The sequence below is a fragment of the Cornus florida genome, unplaced genomic scaffold (assembly GCF_030987335.1).
Source record: "Cornus florida cultivar Cherokee Brave unplaced genomic scaffold, ASM3098733v1 CherokeeBrave_3.0.0_Hap2_Chr08, whole genome shotgun sequence".
NCBI classification, from domain to species: Eukaryota; Viridiplantae; Streptophyta; class Magnoliopsida; order Cornales; family Cornaceae; genus Cornus; species Cornus florida.
In genome coordinates, this window is record NW_026775578.1 from 59,538,093 (window position 1) to 59,557,521 (window position 19,429).

The 19,429-nt window shown below is 38.6% G+C and overlaps 2 protein-coding genes across 2 annotated transcripts; one reads left to right on the forward strand and one right to left on the reverse strand.

The window, feature by feature from the left end:
- Positions 1-10,829: 10,829 nt before the first annotated feature.
- Positions 10,830-14,264, forward strand: LOC132271799 (probable CoA ligase CCL9). Its single transcript, XM_059773284.1, has 4 exons — positions 10,830-11,282; positions 11,646-12,699; positions 13,049-13,152; positions 13,428-14,264. Exons 1-4 carry the CDS (start codon positions 11,082-11,084, stop codon positions 13,644-13,646), a joined length of 1,578 nt encoding a protein of 525 aa, XP_059629267.1. The 5' UTR covers positions 10,830-11,081; the 3' UTR covers positions 13,647-14,264.
- Positions 14,241-17,620, reverse strand: LOC132271800 (tubulin beta-1 chain). Its single transcript, XM_059773285.1, has 3 exons — positions 17,116-17,620; positions 15,847-16,116; positions 14,241-14,982 (listed from the first exon to the last, which is right to left on the reverse strand). The coding sequence occupies exons 1-3, from the start codon at positions 17,507-17,509 to the stop codon at positions 14,303-14,305; spliced, it is 1,344 nt and encodes a 447-aa protein (XP_059629268.1). The 5' UTR covers positions 17,510-17,620; the 3' UTR covers positions 14,241-14,302.
- Positions 17,621-19,429: the final 1,809 nt, after the last annotated feature.

The window sequence follows — 19,429 nt, forward strand, 5'->3', positions numbered from 1 at the left end:
CCGGTGTTCGTAGGATCACTTTTTCTTCTCTTTATTCAGGAAGTCAGATCAGATTCAGGTTGTGCAGAATCTATCATCAACAGTTGGCGCCGTCTGTGGGAACAATTTTAGTTCTCTAAATAAAGTATGGTTCGATTGCGATCTGGTTTGGTTGCTGGCGAATACGAAGCGTTGCAACCTTCTGATCAAAGGGACTCGACGAGGCAACCCCCCGCCGTCCCAAACGATCAGGAACGCGTCACAGCGTTGGAACAACAGGTTTAAACCCTAAATAAGGGAATGAACCAATTAGTCCAGAAAAATTCAATGATTCCACAACGCTTAGCCGCCCTTAATGAGGTGGAGAATAATGAAGTACCCAAGAATGACTCCCGTAGGATTGACAACGACGCTAAGCTTAGTCAAATAGGGGGTCAACAGAGAAGCCATCACCATCGGTCTCTTGAACGGAATAATACCAGGCTCCGTGCAGGTACCTCCGGTTGTGTTGGTGACAAGACTGAAGACGTCACTTATTTCAATCTGTAGATGCAAGATCTGAGAACTAGGGTCAAAGACGTCATGCAAGCAATGAAAGGAAAGGGCCAAGTGTGATACCCCTCGATTCTAGAGTCACGGGTGATCAAGTCCGAGCACAGATCCGAGGGATATCAGACAATTAATATGTAAACAAGTAGGAATAAAATTTGAATTAAGAATAAAATAACAAAACGCTGAAAGAATTCTAAAATAAAAATCCTCAACTTAAAATAATAAATTAATAACATTTAAATCCTTCAAATCTGTACAACTCGGGAATCCATCTAGTGGACCCCTAATAATTCCAACTGGTAAAACATTTACAGAATTAAAATCCAAAACCAAAATAAGAAAGAAAATCCTATGTAGTCGGAAGAGTGAGTGACTGTATCTGCATCACCACGATCAAACCCTAAGCCTGGTACTCACGAACACCTGAAAAATAAAGGTGGGTCAGGCCTACATGCAAGTTCCATCCTACTACAATCCGTACATAAACTCGATACGCAGATACATTCTAGATAGCTCGGCAATATCTACAATAGTCCATAGATATATAAATACACATTATAGGATGCTCACTAGCCCATAACATAGTTCAGCCTGGGTAGAAGGTGACATATAAAACACGCTTTTCAGCGGCCAAGTACCTAGACCTACCAGGGAACATTAGCTATATCTAGCTACTCAACATTTGCAATATACGCACCCTAACCGTGATCAGGAGACTCAAGCTCGTATCACGGTACCATAAATATATATATAAATTCTTTCCTAATGCAGAAAAATAAAACAAACATCCGTTATGTCGTTCAACTGTTTTAGTTGATAGGACATGCATCCATGTAGGATTTAACTATTTTAGTTAATCCATTCCGTATGTATGAAGGGGTAGGACTTAGCTTTTTGATCTAATCCATTCCTGATATGTCACCGTCCCATACCGGTACATATAATGCAAATGATCCACCAGTGATGCACATTCAAATGAACATCAAATATATCCAGAAACCAGCATAATAGAAAACATATATTATTAAAATCTCATCATACATCCAGTATATGATTATAATCATAAAACTTCCATTTAAATTGCTAAAGCATAATCAACAATTTAAATCATCCATATCCACATAATTGAATGAGCAGTAATTTTAGCAGTTCCTCAATTAACCTATATAGCATGACATAATAATATTCAGAATTTTAACCTGAACATATTACATTAAATTTCATGATGTCTAATTCATCCTCCAATAATCCCAGAGTATAACATAATGATACACATAAAATATGAGCTGAGCACATTATATGAAATTCCAGACCAGTCCATTTAGATCACTAAATCCAAACTGGCAACAAAAGCTTCTACAACTCCCGACAGCATGCAACTCAACATCTAAAGTTCATGTGGTCAATAACCATATCCTAAACCAATATTTTTGGTCTTTATTAAGTTATATACATCCGTTATATAACATCAAATAAGAAATTTCACAATTCGTTTAGGTTGCTAAACAAATTAACAACTTCATCATTCCTCCTTCTTTAACAGTATGTATAATCACGTGTTTATTTTTCATGATCCACCTTTTAAGGTTAGCACACTAGCTTATATTAACTGGTTTCAAGCTTCAATAGGTTAATTTTAAACCTTTAAAACCTCCCACAACTTTCCCAAAATCACATCCAAGTCCCTGAAACCCAGAAAACTGCCTGAAAACACCCGTAGGTGTTAACAACCAGGGGAGCCGGCTCTGGAAACCCTTGGAGCCGGCTCCTAAGCTTCTAGAGCCGGCTCTTCCTCATGAAGAGCCGGCTCTCTCTTCATGGGAGCCGGCTCCCATCATTAGGGAGCCGGCTTTCTCCCTGAGAGCCGTCTCTGCTTGCCTCTGCTTCGTCCGTTCATCCCCTTCACTTCCGACGAAGGTTCCAGTCACTGTCCCAATTGTTTTTAAACTTCTTAGGGTCTAATTTAAATCTAAACAATCCTAGAAACTCCTCACATTCCATTAGGAAAATAATTTACAGAAGTTTAATACATAACCCAAAACAGTTTATGCACGAACCGATTTCAGTTATTTAAAACCGGTAAAATTCCAAGTCTCTGTCTGAATTGTTTTTTTTAAACTTCTTAGGTTCTAATTTAGATCCAAACAGTCCTAGAAACTCTTTAAAATCCCTTATGAATTTTTTTGACAAAAGCTTAGCCACAATCGAAATAGTTACAGTTTAAACAAAGGCACACTACAGATTACAATTTGATTTAATCATGCATAACACATCCGTTTTAATGTTTAATTAACTTCCTGGAGACCATTTAGAATGCACAGAACACAAGTTTACAGGAGAGGAATAGACTGAAACTTGCCTTAAGATTCCGGTTTGAAACCTTCATCGCCGTTGCTAAATTCTACAACGAGCTGTAGACTACCTGCAACTCTCCCACTGTTCCAGTTTTATTCCACAAGCCATCGACTCTTTCTTCCTTGATCCCACCTTCAATCCATGGCTGCAATCCTAATTGATTCTCTCAATTTCCCTCTGTTTTTCCTTCTCAAGAAACCTCTCTGTTTTTCCTCTCATGAACCCTTACGTGAATTGAGTTTTAATTTCCTCACCCTAGCAGACGTATAAGATTTATATACATACGTCCTAACCTTAAGTCAAATTATATAACCGTATATTTATAAGATTTACGTAAAATCTAATTTAAGTCGGCAACTACACGAAAATAAAACCCTAAATCTAAACCATAAATACAACACACCTAAATTATATAAGCTACCAAAAACTACACGTCAATTAAGTCACTAATAATCAAAACTTTAAATTAACCAATAATTAAATTAAAAACAATTACAATGAATTTAAACAAACACAATTATCAATTAAGCAAATAAAAACCCTTAAACACATAGCCAGATAAATCATATTTAAATGCACATAAATCAACTAATCAATAAATCAATAAAATGCACATAAAATAAATAAAGAAATTCCAGTTATATCCTTTTAAAAATTAGGGGTATTACATTCTTCCCCCCTAACAAAAGGAATTCCGTCCTCGGAATTCACGAAATTCTGAATTCTTTGATCTTAAATTCATTTCCATTCCGTTGTAGACTTTGCCTCTGTTTATGGGCTCCACTGAATTCCTAATCCTTTAAGAAATTTATGGTTCCATTAGTTAAGAAAACACCACAAACTACCCATAGGTTATTTTGCACCACGAATTATCCTTACCCAATATCTATACCAGGGTACCAATCCACAGTCCTCCAAATGCCATAGAATATAGTACCGACAAAATTTTCTGTGCATGCAACGCTTAACAAGAGGTTAACGCTGAACGATAGGCTAATGCCTAAATTGATAAACCAAAATCCGTGAAAAATCAATTTAATAGGTAAAACTGACCTTTCTGACCTTTCTTCACAAAAACCCATTGCTTCCCCTATGGAAGACATCCTAACCAATCATTTCCGGATAGAAACTAAAATACACGAGTTCAACCAGTTACAAAATCCGACTGTCGCCTCCAAACCGTGAGCACTCATTACTAAAAGAGAGCATGGTTCTCCAATGTATCCTTACATAAAGTCAAGGTCTTATTAGATAACCTCGCTTCCATGTCGGACCAACCAGTAAGAGATCGACACAACCCGACTATCTAAAATCCCAAACATTGTCGCACGAACCTCCTTGTGCCAACAATAGCACAAATAATATCTGAAACGGTAAGTAACGCTTTCAATTACCCATGCCAACCTAGGATATGTATCCTAAGCATATATGCCATGATTAAATAGAATATCACGATCCCATTTCCCGTCTAGAGATGCGAAGCATAGTTATTGCTCCAACACCTTCAGAAAGCTCCTTTGACATAGCACCGGTTATCTTCCATATTGAATAACCACATGCTATAACTCCGTTATCAGCGCAATGTACAACTGATAAGAAATGCCAAAGTAAACTCCACTAAAGTGTAGTCCACAAGCGAACTTGCTCTATCCACTACTCTTAAACCATATGGAATTAAAATTCCAACAAATGTCAGTAATTTCTACCAACCATCCCCTCCTGATTAGTCTTACTCCCATTTCGATATAAGAAAGGACTAAAACCTCTAGTGATATCCAAGTATCAATTTTCCACCTTACTAACAGATGATACTCTTGGAGACAGTTATGTACATGTCCCTATCCGTACCGCACCAAAACTAACATTGTATGTCGGGATGCAAACCATAACCAGTTGACTGCACCGTAAAATTTATGAAATTTACAGCTCAGTCACTCCGACCTTCCTAGAAGCAGAAAGATAACTACCAATCTTCTTTCAGTTCCTTAAACTCATCTGAGTAAGGTACTACCTCCTGTGGGGTCAGCTCAAATATTCTAAGTTAACCACTTCCATTTCCCTGGTAATAGCAGGTGTTATAATTTTCATATGTTAAACCACAACGGATTATGCAATAACCACCGAAGGTTCAATTACCATACCGGTTGATAAGATCATCCTCTTCCCTATTACTTCCACCAGACGAAACTTAACGCAAAGTGTGAATCACCACATCTATCCATCTAAGCCGTCTCGTGATCTGCGCTATTCGTAGGAACTGATATCTTACTAGTTCCCAAAATAGACAAAATGAAACTGATTTAATTTTATCAGTCAACGATCTCCCAACCAGAATCCTGACCCTTGTGTAGAATCAGTAATCTCTCATCTAAATCCGTGGAAACTACTCTGTCAGTCCCGCTCTAGCATGAGAAGTGGCCGCAAGGATCTAATGATCTCTAACGGTTCATCTAAATTATTTACCAAACATCAGACTTTGAGGCAGATATTAGATGTTCGATCTCATCTTCAAGTCTTTGACATCTTACTTTTCTAACACAAGTAAGTGTCTATTAGACATCCCGTTAACTGCAACCACATATGGAAATCTTTTCATCCTCCAAATAGTCAAAAGAAGAGGAAGAATCGAGACGTATTTACATGGGTCCATGAAGACATGCCGGGTATAGACCCCACTATCATGGAGCACCGCTTAAATGTAAATCCTGACTTTAAACCTGTCAGACAAAAGAGGAGGACTTTCGTTCCAGAAAGGAATCAGGCTATATCAGAAGAGGTGGAAAAACTCTTAAAAGTCGACTTTATTCAAGAGGTGTACTACCCCGACTGGCTGGAAAATGTGGTCTTAGTGAAGAAGGCAAATGGAAAGTGGAGGCTATGTGTGGATTTCACTGACCTTAACAAAGCTTGCCCGAATGACAGCTTTCATCTCCCAAGAATCGATATGCTCGTTGAGGGAACGGCTGGACACGAACTATTAAGTTTCATGGATGCATATTCTGGATACAACCAGATATCTATGTACACCTCAGATAGAGAAAAAATGGCCTTCATCACTGATAGAGGTTTGTACTGTTACAAAGTAATGCCATTTGGGCTCAAGAACGCTGGTGCAACGTACCAAAGGCTAGTGAATGCAATGTTTAAGCATCAAATTGGTAGAAACATGGAGGTATATGTTGATGACATGTTGGTGAAAAGCTTAAAAGCTGAAGACCATTTGACTGACCTGCAGGAGACCTTCGAGGTACTTAGGAGGCATAAGATGAAACTCAACCCCAGCAAGTGTGCCTTTGGGGTTTCCTCAGGAAAGTTCTTGGGATATATGGTAAGCAGAAGAGGAATTGAGGCCAATCCAGAGAAGATCCGAGCAGTCATTGACATGAAATCGACAAAATCAACCAAGGATCTACAATGACTAACAGGGAAGATTGCTGCCTTGAGTAGGCTAATCTCTCGGTCAACTGACAAGTGTCTACCTTTCTTTCGTGTGCTAAGGAATGCGTTTGAATGGACCCCAGAGTGTGAGCAGGCGTTCAAAGAACTAAAGTAATACCTTAGTTCTCCCCCACTACTGTCTCGAACCATACCGGGAGAGGAACTATACATAACCTTGCAGTCTCCACGACAGCTGTCAGTTCAGCTCTAATACGAGAAGCAGAAGGGGTCCAAAGGCCAGTATACTTCGTGAGCAGAGCACTTAGGGGTGCGGAGGAAAGATATCCAAGGATGGAACAGTTGGCCTTTGCTTTAATTGTGTCCGCCAGGAAACTGAGACCATACTTTCAAGCGCATACGATAGTGGTCCTAACAGATCAACCCCTTCGACAGGTCCTACACAAGCCAGAAAGCTCTGGTCGACTGATAAAGTGGTCAGTAGATTTAGAAGAGTTTGACATTCAGTATAAGCCAAGAACAGCAGTAAATGCTCAGGTGTTGGCTGATTTCTTAGCTGAGTTTACCCCTCCAGAAGAGGAGAAACAACCCCAATTTTTGACAGAACCAGGTTTAAGTGAGCAGATGGGCCCAGAAGTAGTCTGGGACTTGTTCGTGGATGGGTCATCTAATGTTCAGGTTAGCGGAGCCGGGCTTGTTCTTGTCTCCCCAGAAGGAGAAAGTATACAGTACGCACTTTGGTTTGGTTTCAACGCAACCAACAACAAAGCAGAGTACGAAGCCTTGATAGCAGGATTAAAAGTGGCAAATGCCCTAGGGGTTGAGCAATTACACCAACTCCGAGCTGGTCGCTGGACAAGTTCAAGCGGAATATGAGGCACGAGACGAGAAGATGAAGAGTTACCTACAAAAGGTGAAGGAATTAAAGAATCACTTCCAAAGATTCTCAATTCATCAAATACCACGAGAAGAGAATGGGAAAGCAGATGCTTTAGCCCGGCTAGCTACTGCATTGAACCTGAGATCAATAAGAATATACCACTGGAATATTTGGACGAACCATCTATATCTCAGGAGAGACAAATTGAAGTGCAACAAGCGATATTGAGTATGGAATGGGTAGATCCTATCATCAGATATATCAAGGATGGGGTGCTACCAACAGACCGAGCAGAAACTCGAAAGGTCAAGATGCGGGCAGCTAGGTATACGCTTATCAAAGGGGTGCTCAACAAGAGAAGCTTCTCCATACCGTATTTACAATGCGTTTCTAGCGAGGAAGCTGACTACATTTTAAGGGAGATCCACCTAGGAGTTTGTGGAAACCATGCTGGGGGTAGGTCACTTGTTAACAAGGCCATCCGACTAGGATACTATTGGCCCACCATGCAGAAAGATGCACTTGACTTCGTTCAAAAGTGCGACAAGTGTCAACGATTTGCCAACATCCCGAGACAACCGTCAGAGGAGATGACTCCCATGTCAAGACCATACCTCTTTCCCCCTTAAAAGAATGAAGGGTCAGCTTCATCTTCTTCCCTCTATAAAAAGATGAGGGGTTAACTACTTCTCTTGTTAAAGGGTGAGCTGAGTGAAGCTCATATTAATCTACTTCCCCTGTTAAAGGGTGACCTAGGTGAAGCTCGTATTAATCTACTTCCCTTGTTAAAGGGTGAGATAAGTGAAGCTCATAGTAATTTACTTCCCTCGTAAAAAGATGAGGGGTTAACTACTTCCTTTGTTAAAGGGTGAGCTGAGTGAAGCTCATAGTAATCTACTTCCCTCGTAAAAAGATGAGGGGTTAACTATTTCCCTTGTTAAAGGGTGAGCTGAGTGAAACTCATAGTAATCTACTTCCCTCGTAAAAAGATGAGGGGTTAACTACTTTCCTTGTTAAAAGGGTGAGCTGAATGAAGTTCATAGTAATCTACTTCCCCTGTTAAAGGGTGACCTGGGTGAAGCTCATAGTAATCTACTTCCCTTGTTAAAGGGTGACCTGGGTGAAGCTCGTATTAATCTACTTCCCCTGTTAAAGGGTGACCTGGGTGAAGCTCGTATTAATCTACTTCCCTTGTTAAAGGGTGAGATGCGTGAAGCTCATAGTAATCTACTTCCCTTGTTAAAAGGTGAGCTGGGTGAAGCTCATTGTAATCTATTTCCCCTGTTAAAGGGTGAGCTGAGTGAAACTCGTATTCATCTACTTACCTTATTATGAGTTACGTGAAACTCGTCTTAATCTACTTTCCTTATTAAAGGGACGAGCCGACTAAAGATGTCAATAAAATCAAGTATAAAATAACGGTAGCATGCCAGCAGGGCAGCTTGCCAAATAATGGGAGCATGCCAGCAGGGCAGCTTGCCAAATAAAGGCAGCATGCCAGCAGAGCAGCTTGCCAAATAACGGCAGCATGCTAGTAGGACAGCTTACCAAATAAAAGCAGTATGCCAGCAGGGCAGCTTGCCAAATAAAGGCAGCATGCTAGCAGAGCAGCTTGCCAAATAACGGCAGCATGCCAGTAGGACAGCTTACCAAATAAAGGCAGTATGCCAGCAGGGCAGCTTGCCAAATAAAGGCAGCATGCCAGCAGGGCAGCTTGCCAAATAAAGGCAGCATGCCAGCAGGGCAGCTTGCCAAATAACGGCAGCATGCTAGCATAATAGCTTGCCAAATAAAGGCAACATGCCAGCAAGGCAGCTTGCCAAATAAAAGCAGCATGCCTGCCAGGGCAACTTGACAAATAACGGCAGCATGCCAGCAGGACAGCTTGCCACGGCAGCATGGCATGGCAGCTTGCCACATAACGGTAGACTACCAGCATGGCAGCTTGCCACATTTACGAGCTGCCAATGTGGCACTACGACAAATATACACGACAAATATACGAGCTTGCCACATATACGAGCTGCCAATGTGATACTATGACCCCCGACTGTATTCACGAAATGACAATATAAGTCAGGCTAATGGACAAGGCTCTGCAATTCTAACTATATATTATTGTGTAATATTTTGGAATTAACGTTCCGGTGGTTTGACAAGCAATCCTCCGAAATGGGGGGCAACTGATGGATGTATAATTTAAATATCCATAATTAAGGGAAGATTACCAAATTAACGCACTATTGAGATAGGCTCGCAGATTACGATAAGGATTACAGATTGAGATAAGCTTTACAGATTACGATAAGGATTAAAGATTGTGATAAGGATTAAAGATTACGATTATGATTAAGTTTACAGATTACAATAAGGTAATTCTACGTGACATCTTAACCTAAGCCCTATAAAAAAGGCGGGGGAATCAACGTTTTAAGGTACGCAATAAACCCTAACTCAATTTCTCGATTTTTCCAGGAAGATTATCATTCACACTGACTTGTTCGTCGGAGCCTACTCCACCGGTAACACACCGGTGTTCGTAGGATCACTTTTTCTTCTCTTTATTTAGGAAGTCAAATCAGATCCAGGTTGCGCAGAATCCATCATCAACAGTCATTAAATATGATAATATTATTATTATATCATCTTTTTCTCATATAAATTTAATCAAATGTGTCGGATTTCCAATCAATATTTTGATTATTTGACCTTTCGGATTTTGATGAGCCATTAGAGATTATTCGACCTCAGTGAACGGTTACATATGTTTTATTGTCGCGGGGAAATTCTATTTGGAAAGAACAACGTACATTCCTTTTCACCATGCTTCCAAAAGTTATGATTGAGAACCAACATATTTTTAAAAGTTAAAATCATTAATGGTGCAAGAATGACTCAAAAAAGTACTCCGTATGTAGGAGTGCAAATTCGGACTTATTCATTCAAGTTTCAGTGGAGTCAAATTGCCCCTTAAATTTTCTTTTTTCGTTTTTTTGGTATTATGTACCTTGTTTTTTAATTATATATCTATAAAATATCAAAATTGTCAATAATAAAAAAAAAAATTCACAATTACCACGGCTATACGGTTGAAATATCATTATTTTAATGTTGTTAAAGCCGCCAGCACTCACATTACTTTTTGGGTCAGGGAGCCACCTTTAACAGCAATAACATAAAATATATATATATATATATATATATATATAAAATAGCCACCTTTAACAGCAATAACATAAAAAAAATATATATATATATATATATAAACTATGGGATGGGAGACAATGGTGGGGTTTTCTGTAATTTTAATATAGACAATTCTAAAATTTTGTAGATATTTATTTAATTAAAAAAAATAAAAATCAGTAGATGCGTACCAAAAAAAAAAAAATTTACAAGTTTGTCAGATACTCATGTGTTAATGTTTTAAATAATTAAATAAGAAAATGAAGTTTTTGTGAAATTTTTGCCATATATAGTAAGAAGAAAAAAAAAGTGAATTTTAAATATAAATAAATAAATATATAAAAAGAAAGAAAGAAATGCAAAGATCAACCTCCTATAATATAGTATATTGCTTGCTACAAGTTGGTCTTGAAGAAGCCAAATTCAAATTGGTCATCAGGAGAGTCGTTCAAACGACAAACAAAAACCCGCCACGTATGCAATCTTCCTCCCCCCTTCCCTTCTTTTTTCTCAGCTCTTCACAGCCAAAACGTTTTCCCAATACGTCACTCCTTATCTTCAAAACCAACCTCCACCGAATGTACCTGTCCAAATCTTTTCACGCATATGTGGTGTCTGTGCGTGTGGATATATATATAACAACCGCTCTATCATCTTCACTCACATCTCATTCGTTGTTTCTCCATCTACGCATTGTTTCTCTCTCTGAAGTGATTCTATTTCGGTGAAAGAAATGGCAAGTTTCACGCTCACCGGATTACTCAAACAGGTGGCCTCCGAATTTCCCGATCGGCGAGCAGTGTCAGTTTCCGGCAAGTTCGATCTGACGTACGCTTGGCTTCAAGAACTGGTTGAAAAGGCCGCTTCTCGCCTTCTTGCCGCCGGTGTTACGGCCGGCGATGTCGTCGCTCTAACCTTCCCTAATAACGTCGAGGTTTGATTTCTCTTTGATATATATATATATATATATATATAGTTTTGTCGTACCGTTTGTTTGCTGAGAAAACGCAAGAAAATTTGAGAAAAATAAGAGCATTCTTGATTTAGTTTCTTGAAAACATTTTCACAAAACAGTTTAAATTTTTTATTTCAAACTGAATTGAGAATACGGTCTGAATTTGTACAATTCTTAGTTATCCAATTTCTAAAAACTAGAAATTCGAACAAAACATGCCCTATTAAAATGTCCTATGTTTTTGTTATTTGATTATGAAAAATTCTACTATTTAATAGCCTGAAATAAAGGATTAGAATTGTATTAATCGTAGTTTTTTTTTGTTTTTTAATTTAATTACAGTTCATAATCATGTTTTTGGCCGTGATTCGAGTCCGAGCCACGGCGGCGCCACTCAACTCGGCGTACACCTCCGACGAGTTCGAGTTCTACCTGTCTGACTCAGACTCAAAACTCCTCTTGACGTCAAAAGAAGGAAACGAGCCGGCTCAATCAGCGGCTTCGAAGCTCAAGATTCCGCATATCACAGCCACATTGTCACAAGCCGACTCAGAGGTCACTCTCTCTTCAACTCAGACCGAGTTGAACCGTGACTCGGTCTCGGTCTCCAAGATCGTGAATGAACCCTACGACGTCGCACTCTTCCTCCACACCTCCGGCACCACGAGTCGCCCCAAAGGCGTGCCACTGACTCAACTCAACTTGGCCTCCTCGGTACGTAACATTATATCGGTATACAAACTCACTGAGTCTGACTCAACCGTGATCGTCCTCCCCCTATTTCACGTGCACGGACTACTCGCTGGGTTACTGAGTTCACTCGGGGCCGGAGCAGCCGTGTCTCTCCCAGGCGCCAGCCGATTCTCGGCCTCAACATTCTGGTCAGACATGAATAAATATAATGCCACGTGGTACACTGCAGTCCCTACAATACACCAGATCATACTGGATCGCCACTTGAGTAAACCCGAACCCGTTTACCCTAAGCTCCGGTTCATTCGGAGCTGCAGCGCGTCGTTGGCTCCATCTATATTGGCTCGGCTCGAGGAAGCATTTGAGGCGCCAGTGTTGGAGGCGTACGCGATGACGGAGGCGGCCCATCAGATGGCGTCTAATCCGTTACCGGAAGATGGCCCGCACGTTCCCGGATCGGTCGGGAAACCCGTGGGTCAAGAGATGGCCATATTGGATGAAAATGGTGTTCAACAAAAGGTTGGGGCTAGTGGGGAGGTGTGCATTAGGGGACCAAATGTGACCAAAGGGTACAAAAACAACCCTGAAGCCAATAAGTCAGCTTTCGGGTTCGGGTGGTTCCATACGGGTGATCTCGGGTATTTTGACTCGGATGGGTATCTGCATCTTGTTGGCAGGAGTAAGGAGCTGATCAACCGGGGAGGTATAGCTATTATACATGTTTATTATACACACACAGTCACACCACGCGTTACACATACATATATAATAAACCTATTGCCAAGGTAGTTCCTTTCAAGGTTAATATACAATGATAGGCGACCTACCATATGCATTTTATTAAAGAAATGCATTCATTGCATGATATATAATTTAAAACTTTTGATTTGGAAAACTTTAGTTTTTTTGTTTTGTTTAATCTTTCTGATAAGTTAAAAAAATTATTTGATTAGTGGTTTTTGAAAACAGATATTTTTTTTTTCTTTGTACTCGTATTCCTTTTAAAGAAAAATGTCTCTTTTTAACATGATTTGTCTTCTTTATGACTTCAGGGGAGAAGATATCACCAATTGAAGTGGACGCAGTGCTATTGTCTCATCCAGACATTGCTCAAGCAGTGGCCTATGGAGTCCCCGATGACAAATATGGTGAAGAAGTAAGAAATATAAGCCTTGCACATTGTTTGATTAAAATGACAATGTCAAACTCGAATTTAAGTTGATTATATTTGGTTTCACACACACGTTACCAACAACTCTTAATAGGGTTCGAACTCTCAATCTCACCTCTCGAGATGAGAGAAGAAAGATTATACTATCCGGACTAAAGAATAGCATATGTAACCTCTGGACTTTTACAAAAAACTTGCATATGTTTCTTTTGTTGATCAAATGCTAAACACGTTTTGGACATCAATGTGTTTTTTTGCAGATAAATTGTGCAGTCATTCCAAGGGAAGGATCAAAAATTGATGAAGCGGAGGTGATGAGGTTTGGCAAGAAAAATCTTGCAGCTTTCAAGGTGCCGAAGAAGGTGTTCATCACCGATTCTCTCCCAAAGACGGCCACTGGGAAAATCCAACGGCGGATTGTGGCAGAGCACTTCCTTGCTCAGATCTCAACTGCTAAAGTTCCCAAGTTTGGGGCATAGAGGGGCTATTTGCCTGGGTCATTTTTGTTGGACAAGTCGGGAATGGGGGTAATGATAAATTGATATATAATATAGATATGGGTAATACATATTGCTTGCCAGTCAAATTCAGAAGACGCTGAATATTGAAAACTGCAATATATGTCATGTTTCCTATCAAGAACAGTGTTGTTAAGAGAGGTGGTTCAGCCTAGGAATTCTTTGTTCTAAATTTGCTTCAATATTTTTGCTTTTATGGCTTTTGAGGTTGAAACTCAATATAAAGGTTAGGTTGATTCCCAAACAGATTTTAAAGAAAAATGGTTCTTACTGTAACAAAGTGCGCAACAAATTGCCACAACCAACAGAATTGTCTTTAAAATAATTCACAATTTTCTGAAAAAAAATAATGCATCCACACACAGCACACATGACACAGCAAGGTATCTTTTTGCAGTATAATTTCTACTGAAATTTCTTCACCTAAAAGCATTCATTAAGTTTACTGAACAATATAGATAAAACCAGTTAACTAAGACAACCAAGCAAACAAGAGGCATATGCCAAGAAACACAATACCAACTCAATTCCAAATGAGTGTCCTAGAAAAAAAAAAAAAAAAAAAAAAAAAACATAAAATCTGCAACAGAATTGCAACAATAAGAGGCTGGAGAACTTTAGGCCTCCTGAATTTCCTCCTCTTCATCTTCGTAATCGTAACCTTCCTCATCTGCAGTAGCATCTTGGTACTGCTGGTACTCGGAAACCAAGTCGTTCATGTTGCTCTCGGCCTCTGTGAATTCCATCTCATCCATGCCCTCTCCAGTGTACCAATGCAAGAAAGCCTTCCTGCGAAACATAGCTGTGAACTGCTCGCTCACCCTCCGGAACATTTCTTGAATCGAGGTGGAGTTCCCAATGAAGGTCGATGCCATTTTCAGACCAGTTGGAGGGATATCACAGACAGTAGACTTCACATTGTTTGGTATCCACTCAACAAAGTAGGAAGAATTCTTGTTTTGCACATTAATCATCTGCTCATCAACTTCTTTAGTGCTCATCTTGCCACGGAACATGGCTGAAGCAGTTAAGTATCGGCCATGACGGGGATCAGCAGCACACATCATGTTCTTGGCATCCCACATCTGCTGGGTGAGCTCAGGAACAGTAAGGGCCCGGTATTGCTGTGACCCACGAGATGTGAGTGGAGCAAACCCTACCATGAAGAAATGCAACCGAGGGAATGGGATGAGGTTGACAGCAAGTTTACGGAGATCAGAGTTAAGTTGACCAGGGAAACGAAGACAGCAAGTTACACCACTCATGGTGGCAGAAATCAGGTGATTCAGGTCTCCAACTGATCAAAAAGGAACTGATTAGTTAGTATATCATGTCTCCAACTGATAAAAAAGAAAGAACTAACTAGTTAGCATATCATCCAAGTATGCAACTATTGTTAATATAAACACATGCATGTGATCTCTTGAGGTTCTTTTATTCCTCCCGACTCTAAACAACAAGAATCCGAAGAATAAGAAACAACAGATCCAAGCATATTATATATTTCAGATTCCTTCATAATATAGGCATATTCATGAGAGAGATAACGGGAGGAGAATCAAAGATGCAACAAACAGAAACATTAAAAAAAAGATTCTCCCACATGTGCAGTTAATTGGATACAAGTTGGCACCTGGACTACCTTAACTGAATATTCTAATTCACAGAAAGTGAAAAATGCAACAAACTCCAAGTCATCTCTATTCATGAAACTTAAAAAATTTATAAGTCATGTTAAAGTCTACTAGCATAAACTACGTTACAAAATGCCAATTACTTTTCAGGCTTTCTGCTAAAAATTACTCATCATAACATAATGTCTATAAATTTTCAATTGAAGTGTTTGCTAAGACACAGCCTCAAACAAGGCGCAACAAATCTCGTATCAGGTAACTTCAGATACACAAGCATTCAACAGACTGTGCCAACTTTAAAGACATAAAATAGAATGGTCTCACAATAAATAATGGTTCATCCTCTACCTTAATCTATTCAGGAAATTGCATAGGATGAAGAGAGTACATTAAAAAGATTAAGCTACCAAAAGAAACACAAAAGATACATATTGTATCAAATACAAAATTAAAATCTACTTCACTTATGCTAAAAATGGTGTATGCTAAATATGGTGAAAGGCAGAGAAAAAGGGAAATAAACTTACAGCTGGGTGTGGTGAGTTTTAGGGTTCGGAAACATATGTCATAGAGAGCTTCATTGTCAAGAACCATGCACTCGTCTGCATTCTCAACAAGTTGGTGGACTGAGAGGGTTGCATTGTAAGGCTCAACAACAGTGTCAGACACCTTTGGTGATGGAAATACAGAAAAAGTGAGCATCATTCGATCCGGGTACTCTTCCCTAATCTTGGAAATAAGAAGGGTTCCCATTCCTGAGCCAGTTCCACCACCCAACGAATGGCAAACCTGAAACCCTGAAAGAATTTGAACAAATGTTAGCAAACCCAACGAGTGTATCAAAACATTATAGAATCCTACACAAAGATACAAATCTAAAGTAGACAATGAGAGAACTCAAAATGCATAACAGAAAATGGGAAAAATATGTCTTGAACTAAATCCATCTCAGTTTGGCCACCAATAATTGCAGGATACTAAGAGAGGTATGAACATTGAATTATAAGATTCTTATCAGGAAAACCATAAATTGCAGTTAAGCAAACTTGAATACTTTCTATTTCATGGTACCAAAATATTTAAGATATCAATGGGGCAAAAATCATTGTGGTGCAAAGCAAATAAACAGCAAACAAAATAAATAAATAAATTTCTTATACAAAAAAAAAAAAAAAAAAGGGTATCATAGAAAATGAACATTCAAGCAACAGTGAATTAGATGCTACAACTTATATGACACTAAAATGGGAATCAAACACAGGCAAAAGCTTGTGAAATGTCAATAAAAGTATACAATGTTGAACAGAGCCATGCAAATAACACTTACAATTTACACAGAATAGACCTTCAATGACAACAGAGAAAGAAAAAATAAAATTGAATTACTAAAACCAACATGTACAATAGTGAAAACAAACAATAATTACATGTACAACATAACAGATCCACCAAATACCTCAAAACAGCATATAGAACTTCACTAAAATGCACTAAAAACCATCTACACCATATGAAAAAGAGCAAAAGAAACAGAAAACATATATATAATTATATAAATCAAATCAAACAAATAAAAATTAAAAATACTATGCAATTCAAAACTAAAAACTCAGATCTAAATAGTACAATAAACACACTGTACAACACTGACAGTCAACCAGAACAATACACTACCAAAAACACCAGATCTACTGAAAACCCACTTCAATACTACAGAATCAACAAAAAAACGCAAAACAATTTGAAAAAAAACACTTTCTAAAAACGCAATACACTGAAACAGAACATAGCAATACCTTGAAGACAGTCGCAGTTCTCGGCCTCCTTGCGAACCACATCGAGGACCGAGTCGATGAGCTCAGCGCCCTCAGTGTAGTGACCTTTAGCCCAATTGTTGCCCGCACCGGACTGCCCAAACACGAAGTTGTCCGGCCGGAAGATCTGACCGTAGGGTCCCGATCTGACGCTGTCCATCGTGCCTGGTTCAAGGTCCATGAGGACGGCGCGTGGGACGAACCTCCCACAACTGGCCTCGTTGTAGTAGACATTGACTCGCTCGAGTTGGAGATCGTTGTCGCCTTGGTAGCGACCCGTTGAGTCGATGCCGTGCTCGGCGCAAACGACCTCCCAGAACTTGGCTCCGATCTGGTTGCCGCATTGGCCACCCTGAATATGCAAGATCTCACGCATTTTTCTAGAGAGAGAAGATGGAGATGGATGTAGAGAGAGAAACTGATAGAGAGAGGAAGTTCTAGAGAGAGAGAGACAGTGGATGGATTGGATTGGGGGAAATGAGGGGGAGGAGAGAGGAAGGTTTTATTGGAGGGGTTGAGTTAACGGTTGAGGACTGCCGTTACGGTGCTAGGAACGGCGACGTTTGGTCGAAGTGGGAATTTGAATTTTGAAATTGAGAAACCCTATTGGCTTTGGATTTCTGAGTATTGATTGGATGGTGAGAAAATGTCTGAAATTGGGTGGGAATGTTTCCTCACGCGCTGTTAGAGCGTTTGGAGTCAAGTGTAGTCTAGCTCTGACAAGGGCACGTGATTGTTGGTGGCTTTGTGCACATGGTGGACGATGATCACGTGACTAGCACTTTTACAGCACAGATTAATCTAGAATCTCTAGATATTATCCTCAAAAAAAAAAAAAAAAAAAAAAAAAACTAAAAATAATGTGACTTTATGTTACAGAAAAAGATATTTGGCAATTATTTGAGATATTATGTTAACTCTTAACTAACAAGATAATGGTCCATTACAACTAAATTGAAAGTTGTTGGCAATTATTTGCCAAAATAAGCTTGAATTTATGTTATAATTTATCTACCTAAAAGAGTGAGACAAAAGAAATAAATAAATAAATAAATAAAATTTGAAATTGTAGACATTTCAAGGACTTATCTCAAAATATAATTATTATTAATGTTTCGTTTGTTTGGACATAAAATATTATTTAAAAAATATATTTTTTATTTTCTATTATTTCGTTGTCTTAAAATATTAACGAAAAAAACAAATATTAAAATTTTTAAAAAATAACTTATTCATCAATTTTCGACAAGTTATTTTACATGCCCCGTTGACTTGATCTCAACCTCAACGTATACCTTTGCCAAAGTAAAAATAAAGAAATATTTTACATGAAAAAAAAATATTTTACATTAAAACAAATAGAGTCTAAATATAACGAAACTTTTTTGAAAAATATTGATATCGAAAAGTTAGAATGCAATATACTACTACTTCTGTTTGTGAGTCATAAGTCTTAAAACCGACACCTAAAATAGGACAGAGGTCACAATATCATATATCACATTACATCAATTACATCATACAACTTTATTGTGCAACACGTTGTATTATAATAGGTGTATTTTTGTTTTAACTTAAAAAGAGGAGAAAAATGGACTTCTAATTTTAATTTGAATATGTTATCATATAAATTGAACAAAACCAACCTTAATTCTAATACACCGTCAATTCTCGAGTCACAGTCAAGATAAGTGTAGATAAAAATCATCAAAATTTGCTAGGCCTTTGACTATTGTTTCATACAAACTTTATCTAAAACAAATGTTAATCATTCCACCAAACAAACAAGTTTTTGGGTGTGATTTGTAAAGTGTGTCCAGTTGTTTTTTATCTTACTCATTTTTTCTTTTTACCCGTTTAAGTAACCATCATATGCAAAAATGATGAGATATCATTTGAGATATCATTGGATTGAGAAATTGTTATATAGTCCGAGAATAATGGTCTTAACTGATCTTGATTAACACACAAAATAAGTAAAAAGTTAAATAAAATTGACACATTAATTCAAAACTATACAATAATTTCTCTTGGATGGTGTTTTTTATTTTTATTTTTAACCTGTAAAACTTAGTGGGCTGCCCATCCCAAACGTGCCTTTCACTCTCAAGCATTGGTAGGGTAACCTAAAGAATAAGGCTTCAGAAAATCCAGGGTGTGAGAAAGGAGAAGGAATAGAGCCATCAGAAAGTGACAACAGGTGAGGACAGTTGCAGTGATGATGAGCCTTTGTAATCAAGCAAAGAATCCCAAAAGTCTTATATGGATCCAATGCCCAACTAATAATCCTCACTCT

What these genes read in the sequence shown, in the direction of transcription:
- LOC132271800 (XM_059773285.1), bottom strand. Translation starts at nt 17,509, where the DNA reads ATGCGTGAGATCTTGCATATTCAGGGTGGCCAATGCGGCAACCAGATC. An exon ending in GAACTGCGACTGTCTTCAAG is followed by an intron (nt 16,117 to 17,115) that starts GTATTGCTATGT and finishes AAATTCTTTCAG; the next exon opens with GGTTTCAGGTTTGCCATTCG. An exon ending in AAAACTCACCACACCCAGCT is followed by an intron (nt 14,983 to 15,846) that starts GTAAGTTTATTT and finishes CTTTTTGATCAG; the next exon opens with TTGGAGACCTGAATCACCTG.
- LOC132271799 (XM_059773284.1), top strand. Translation starts at nt 11,082, where the DNA reads ATGGCAAGTTTCACGCTCACCGGATTACTCAAACAGGTGGCCTCCGAA. An exon ending in GGAGCTGATCAACCGGGGAG is followed by an intron (nt 12,700 to 13,048) that starts GTATAGCTATTA and finishes TTATGACTTCAG; the next exon opens with GGGAGAAGATATCACCAATT. An exon ending in ATGACAAATATGGTGAAGAA is followed by an intron (nt 13,153 to 13,427) that starts GTAAGAAATATA and finishes GTTTTTTTGCAG; the next exon opens with ATAAATTGTGCAGTCATTCC.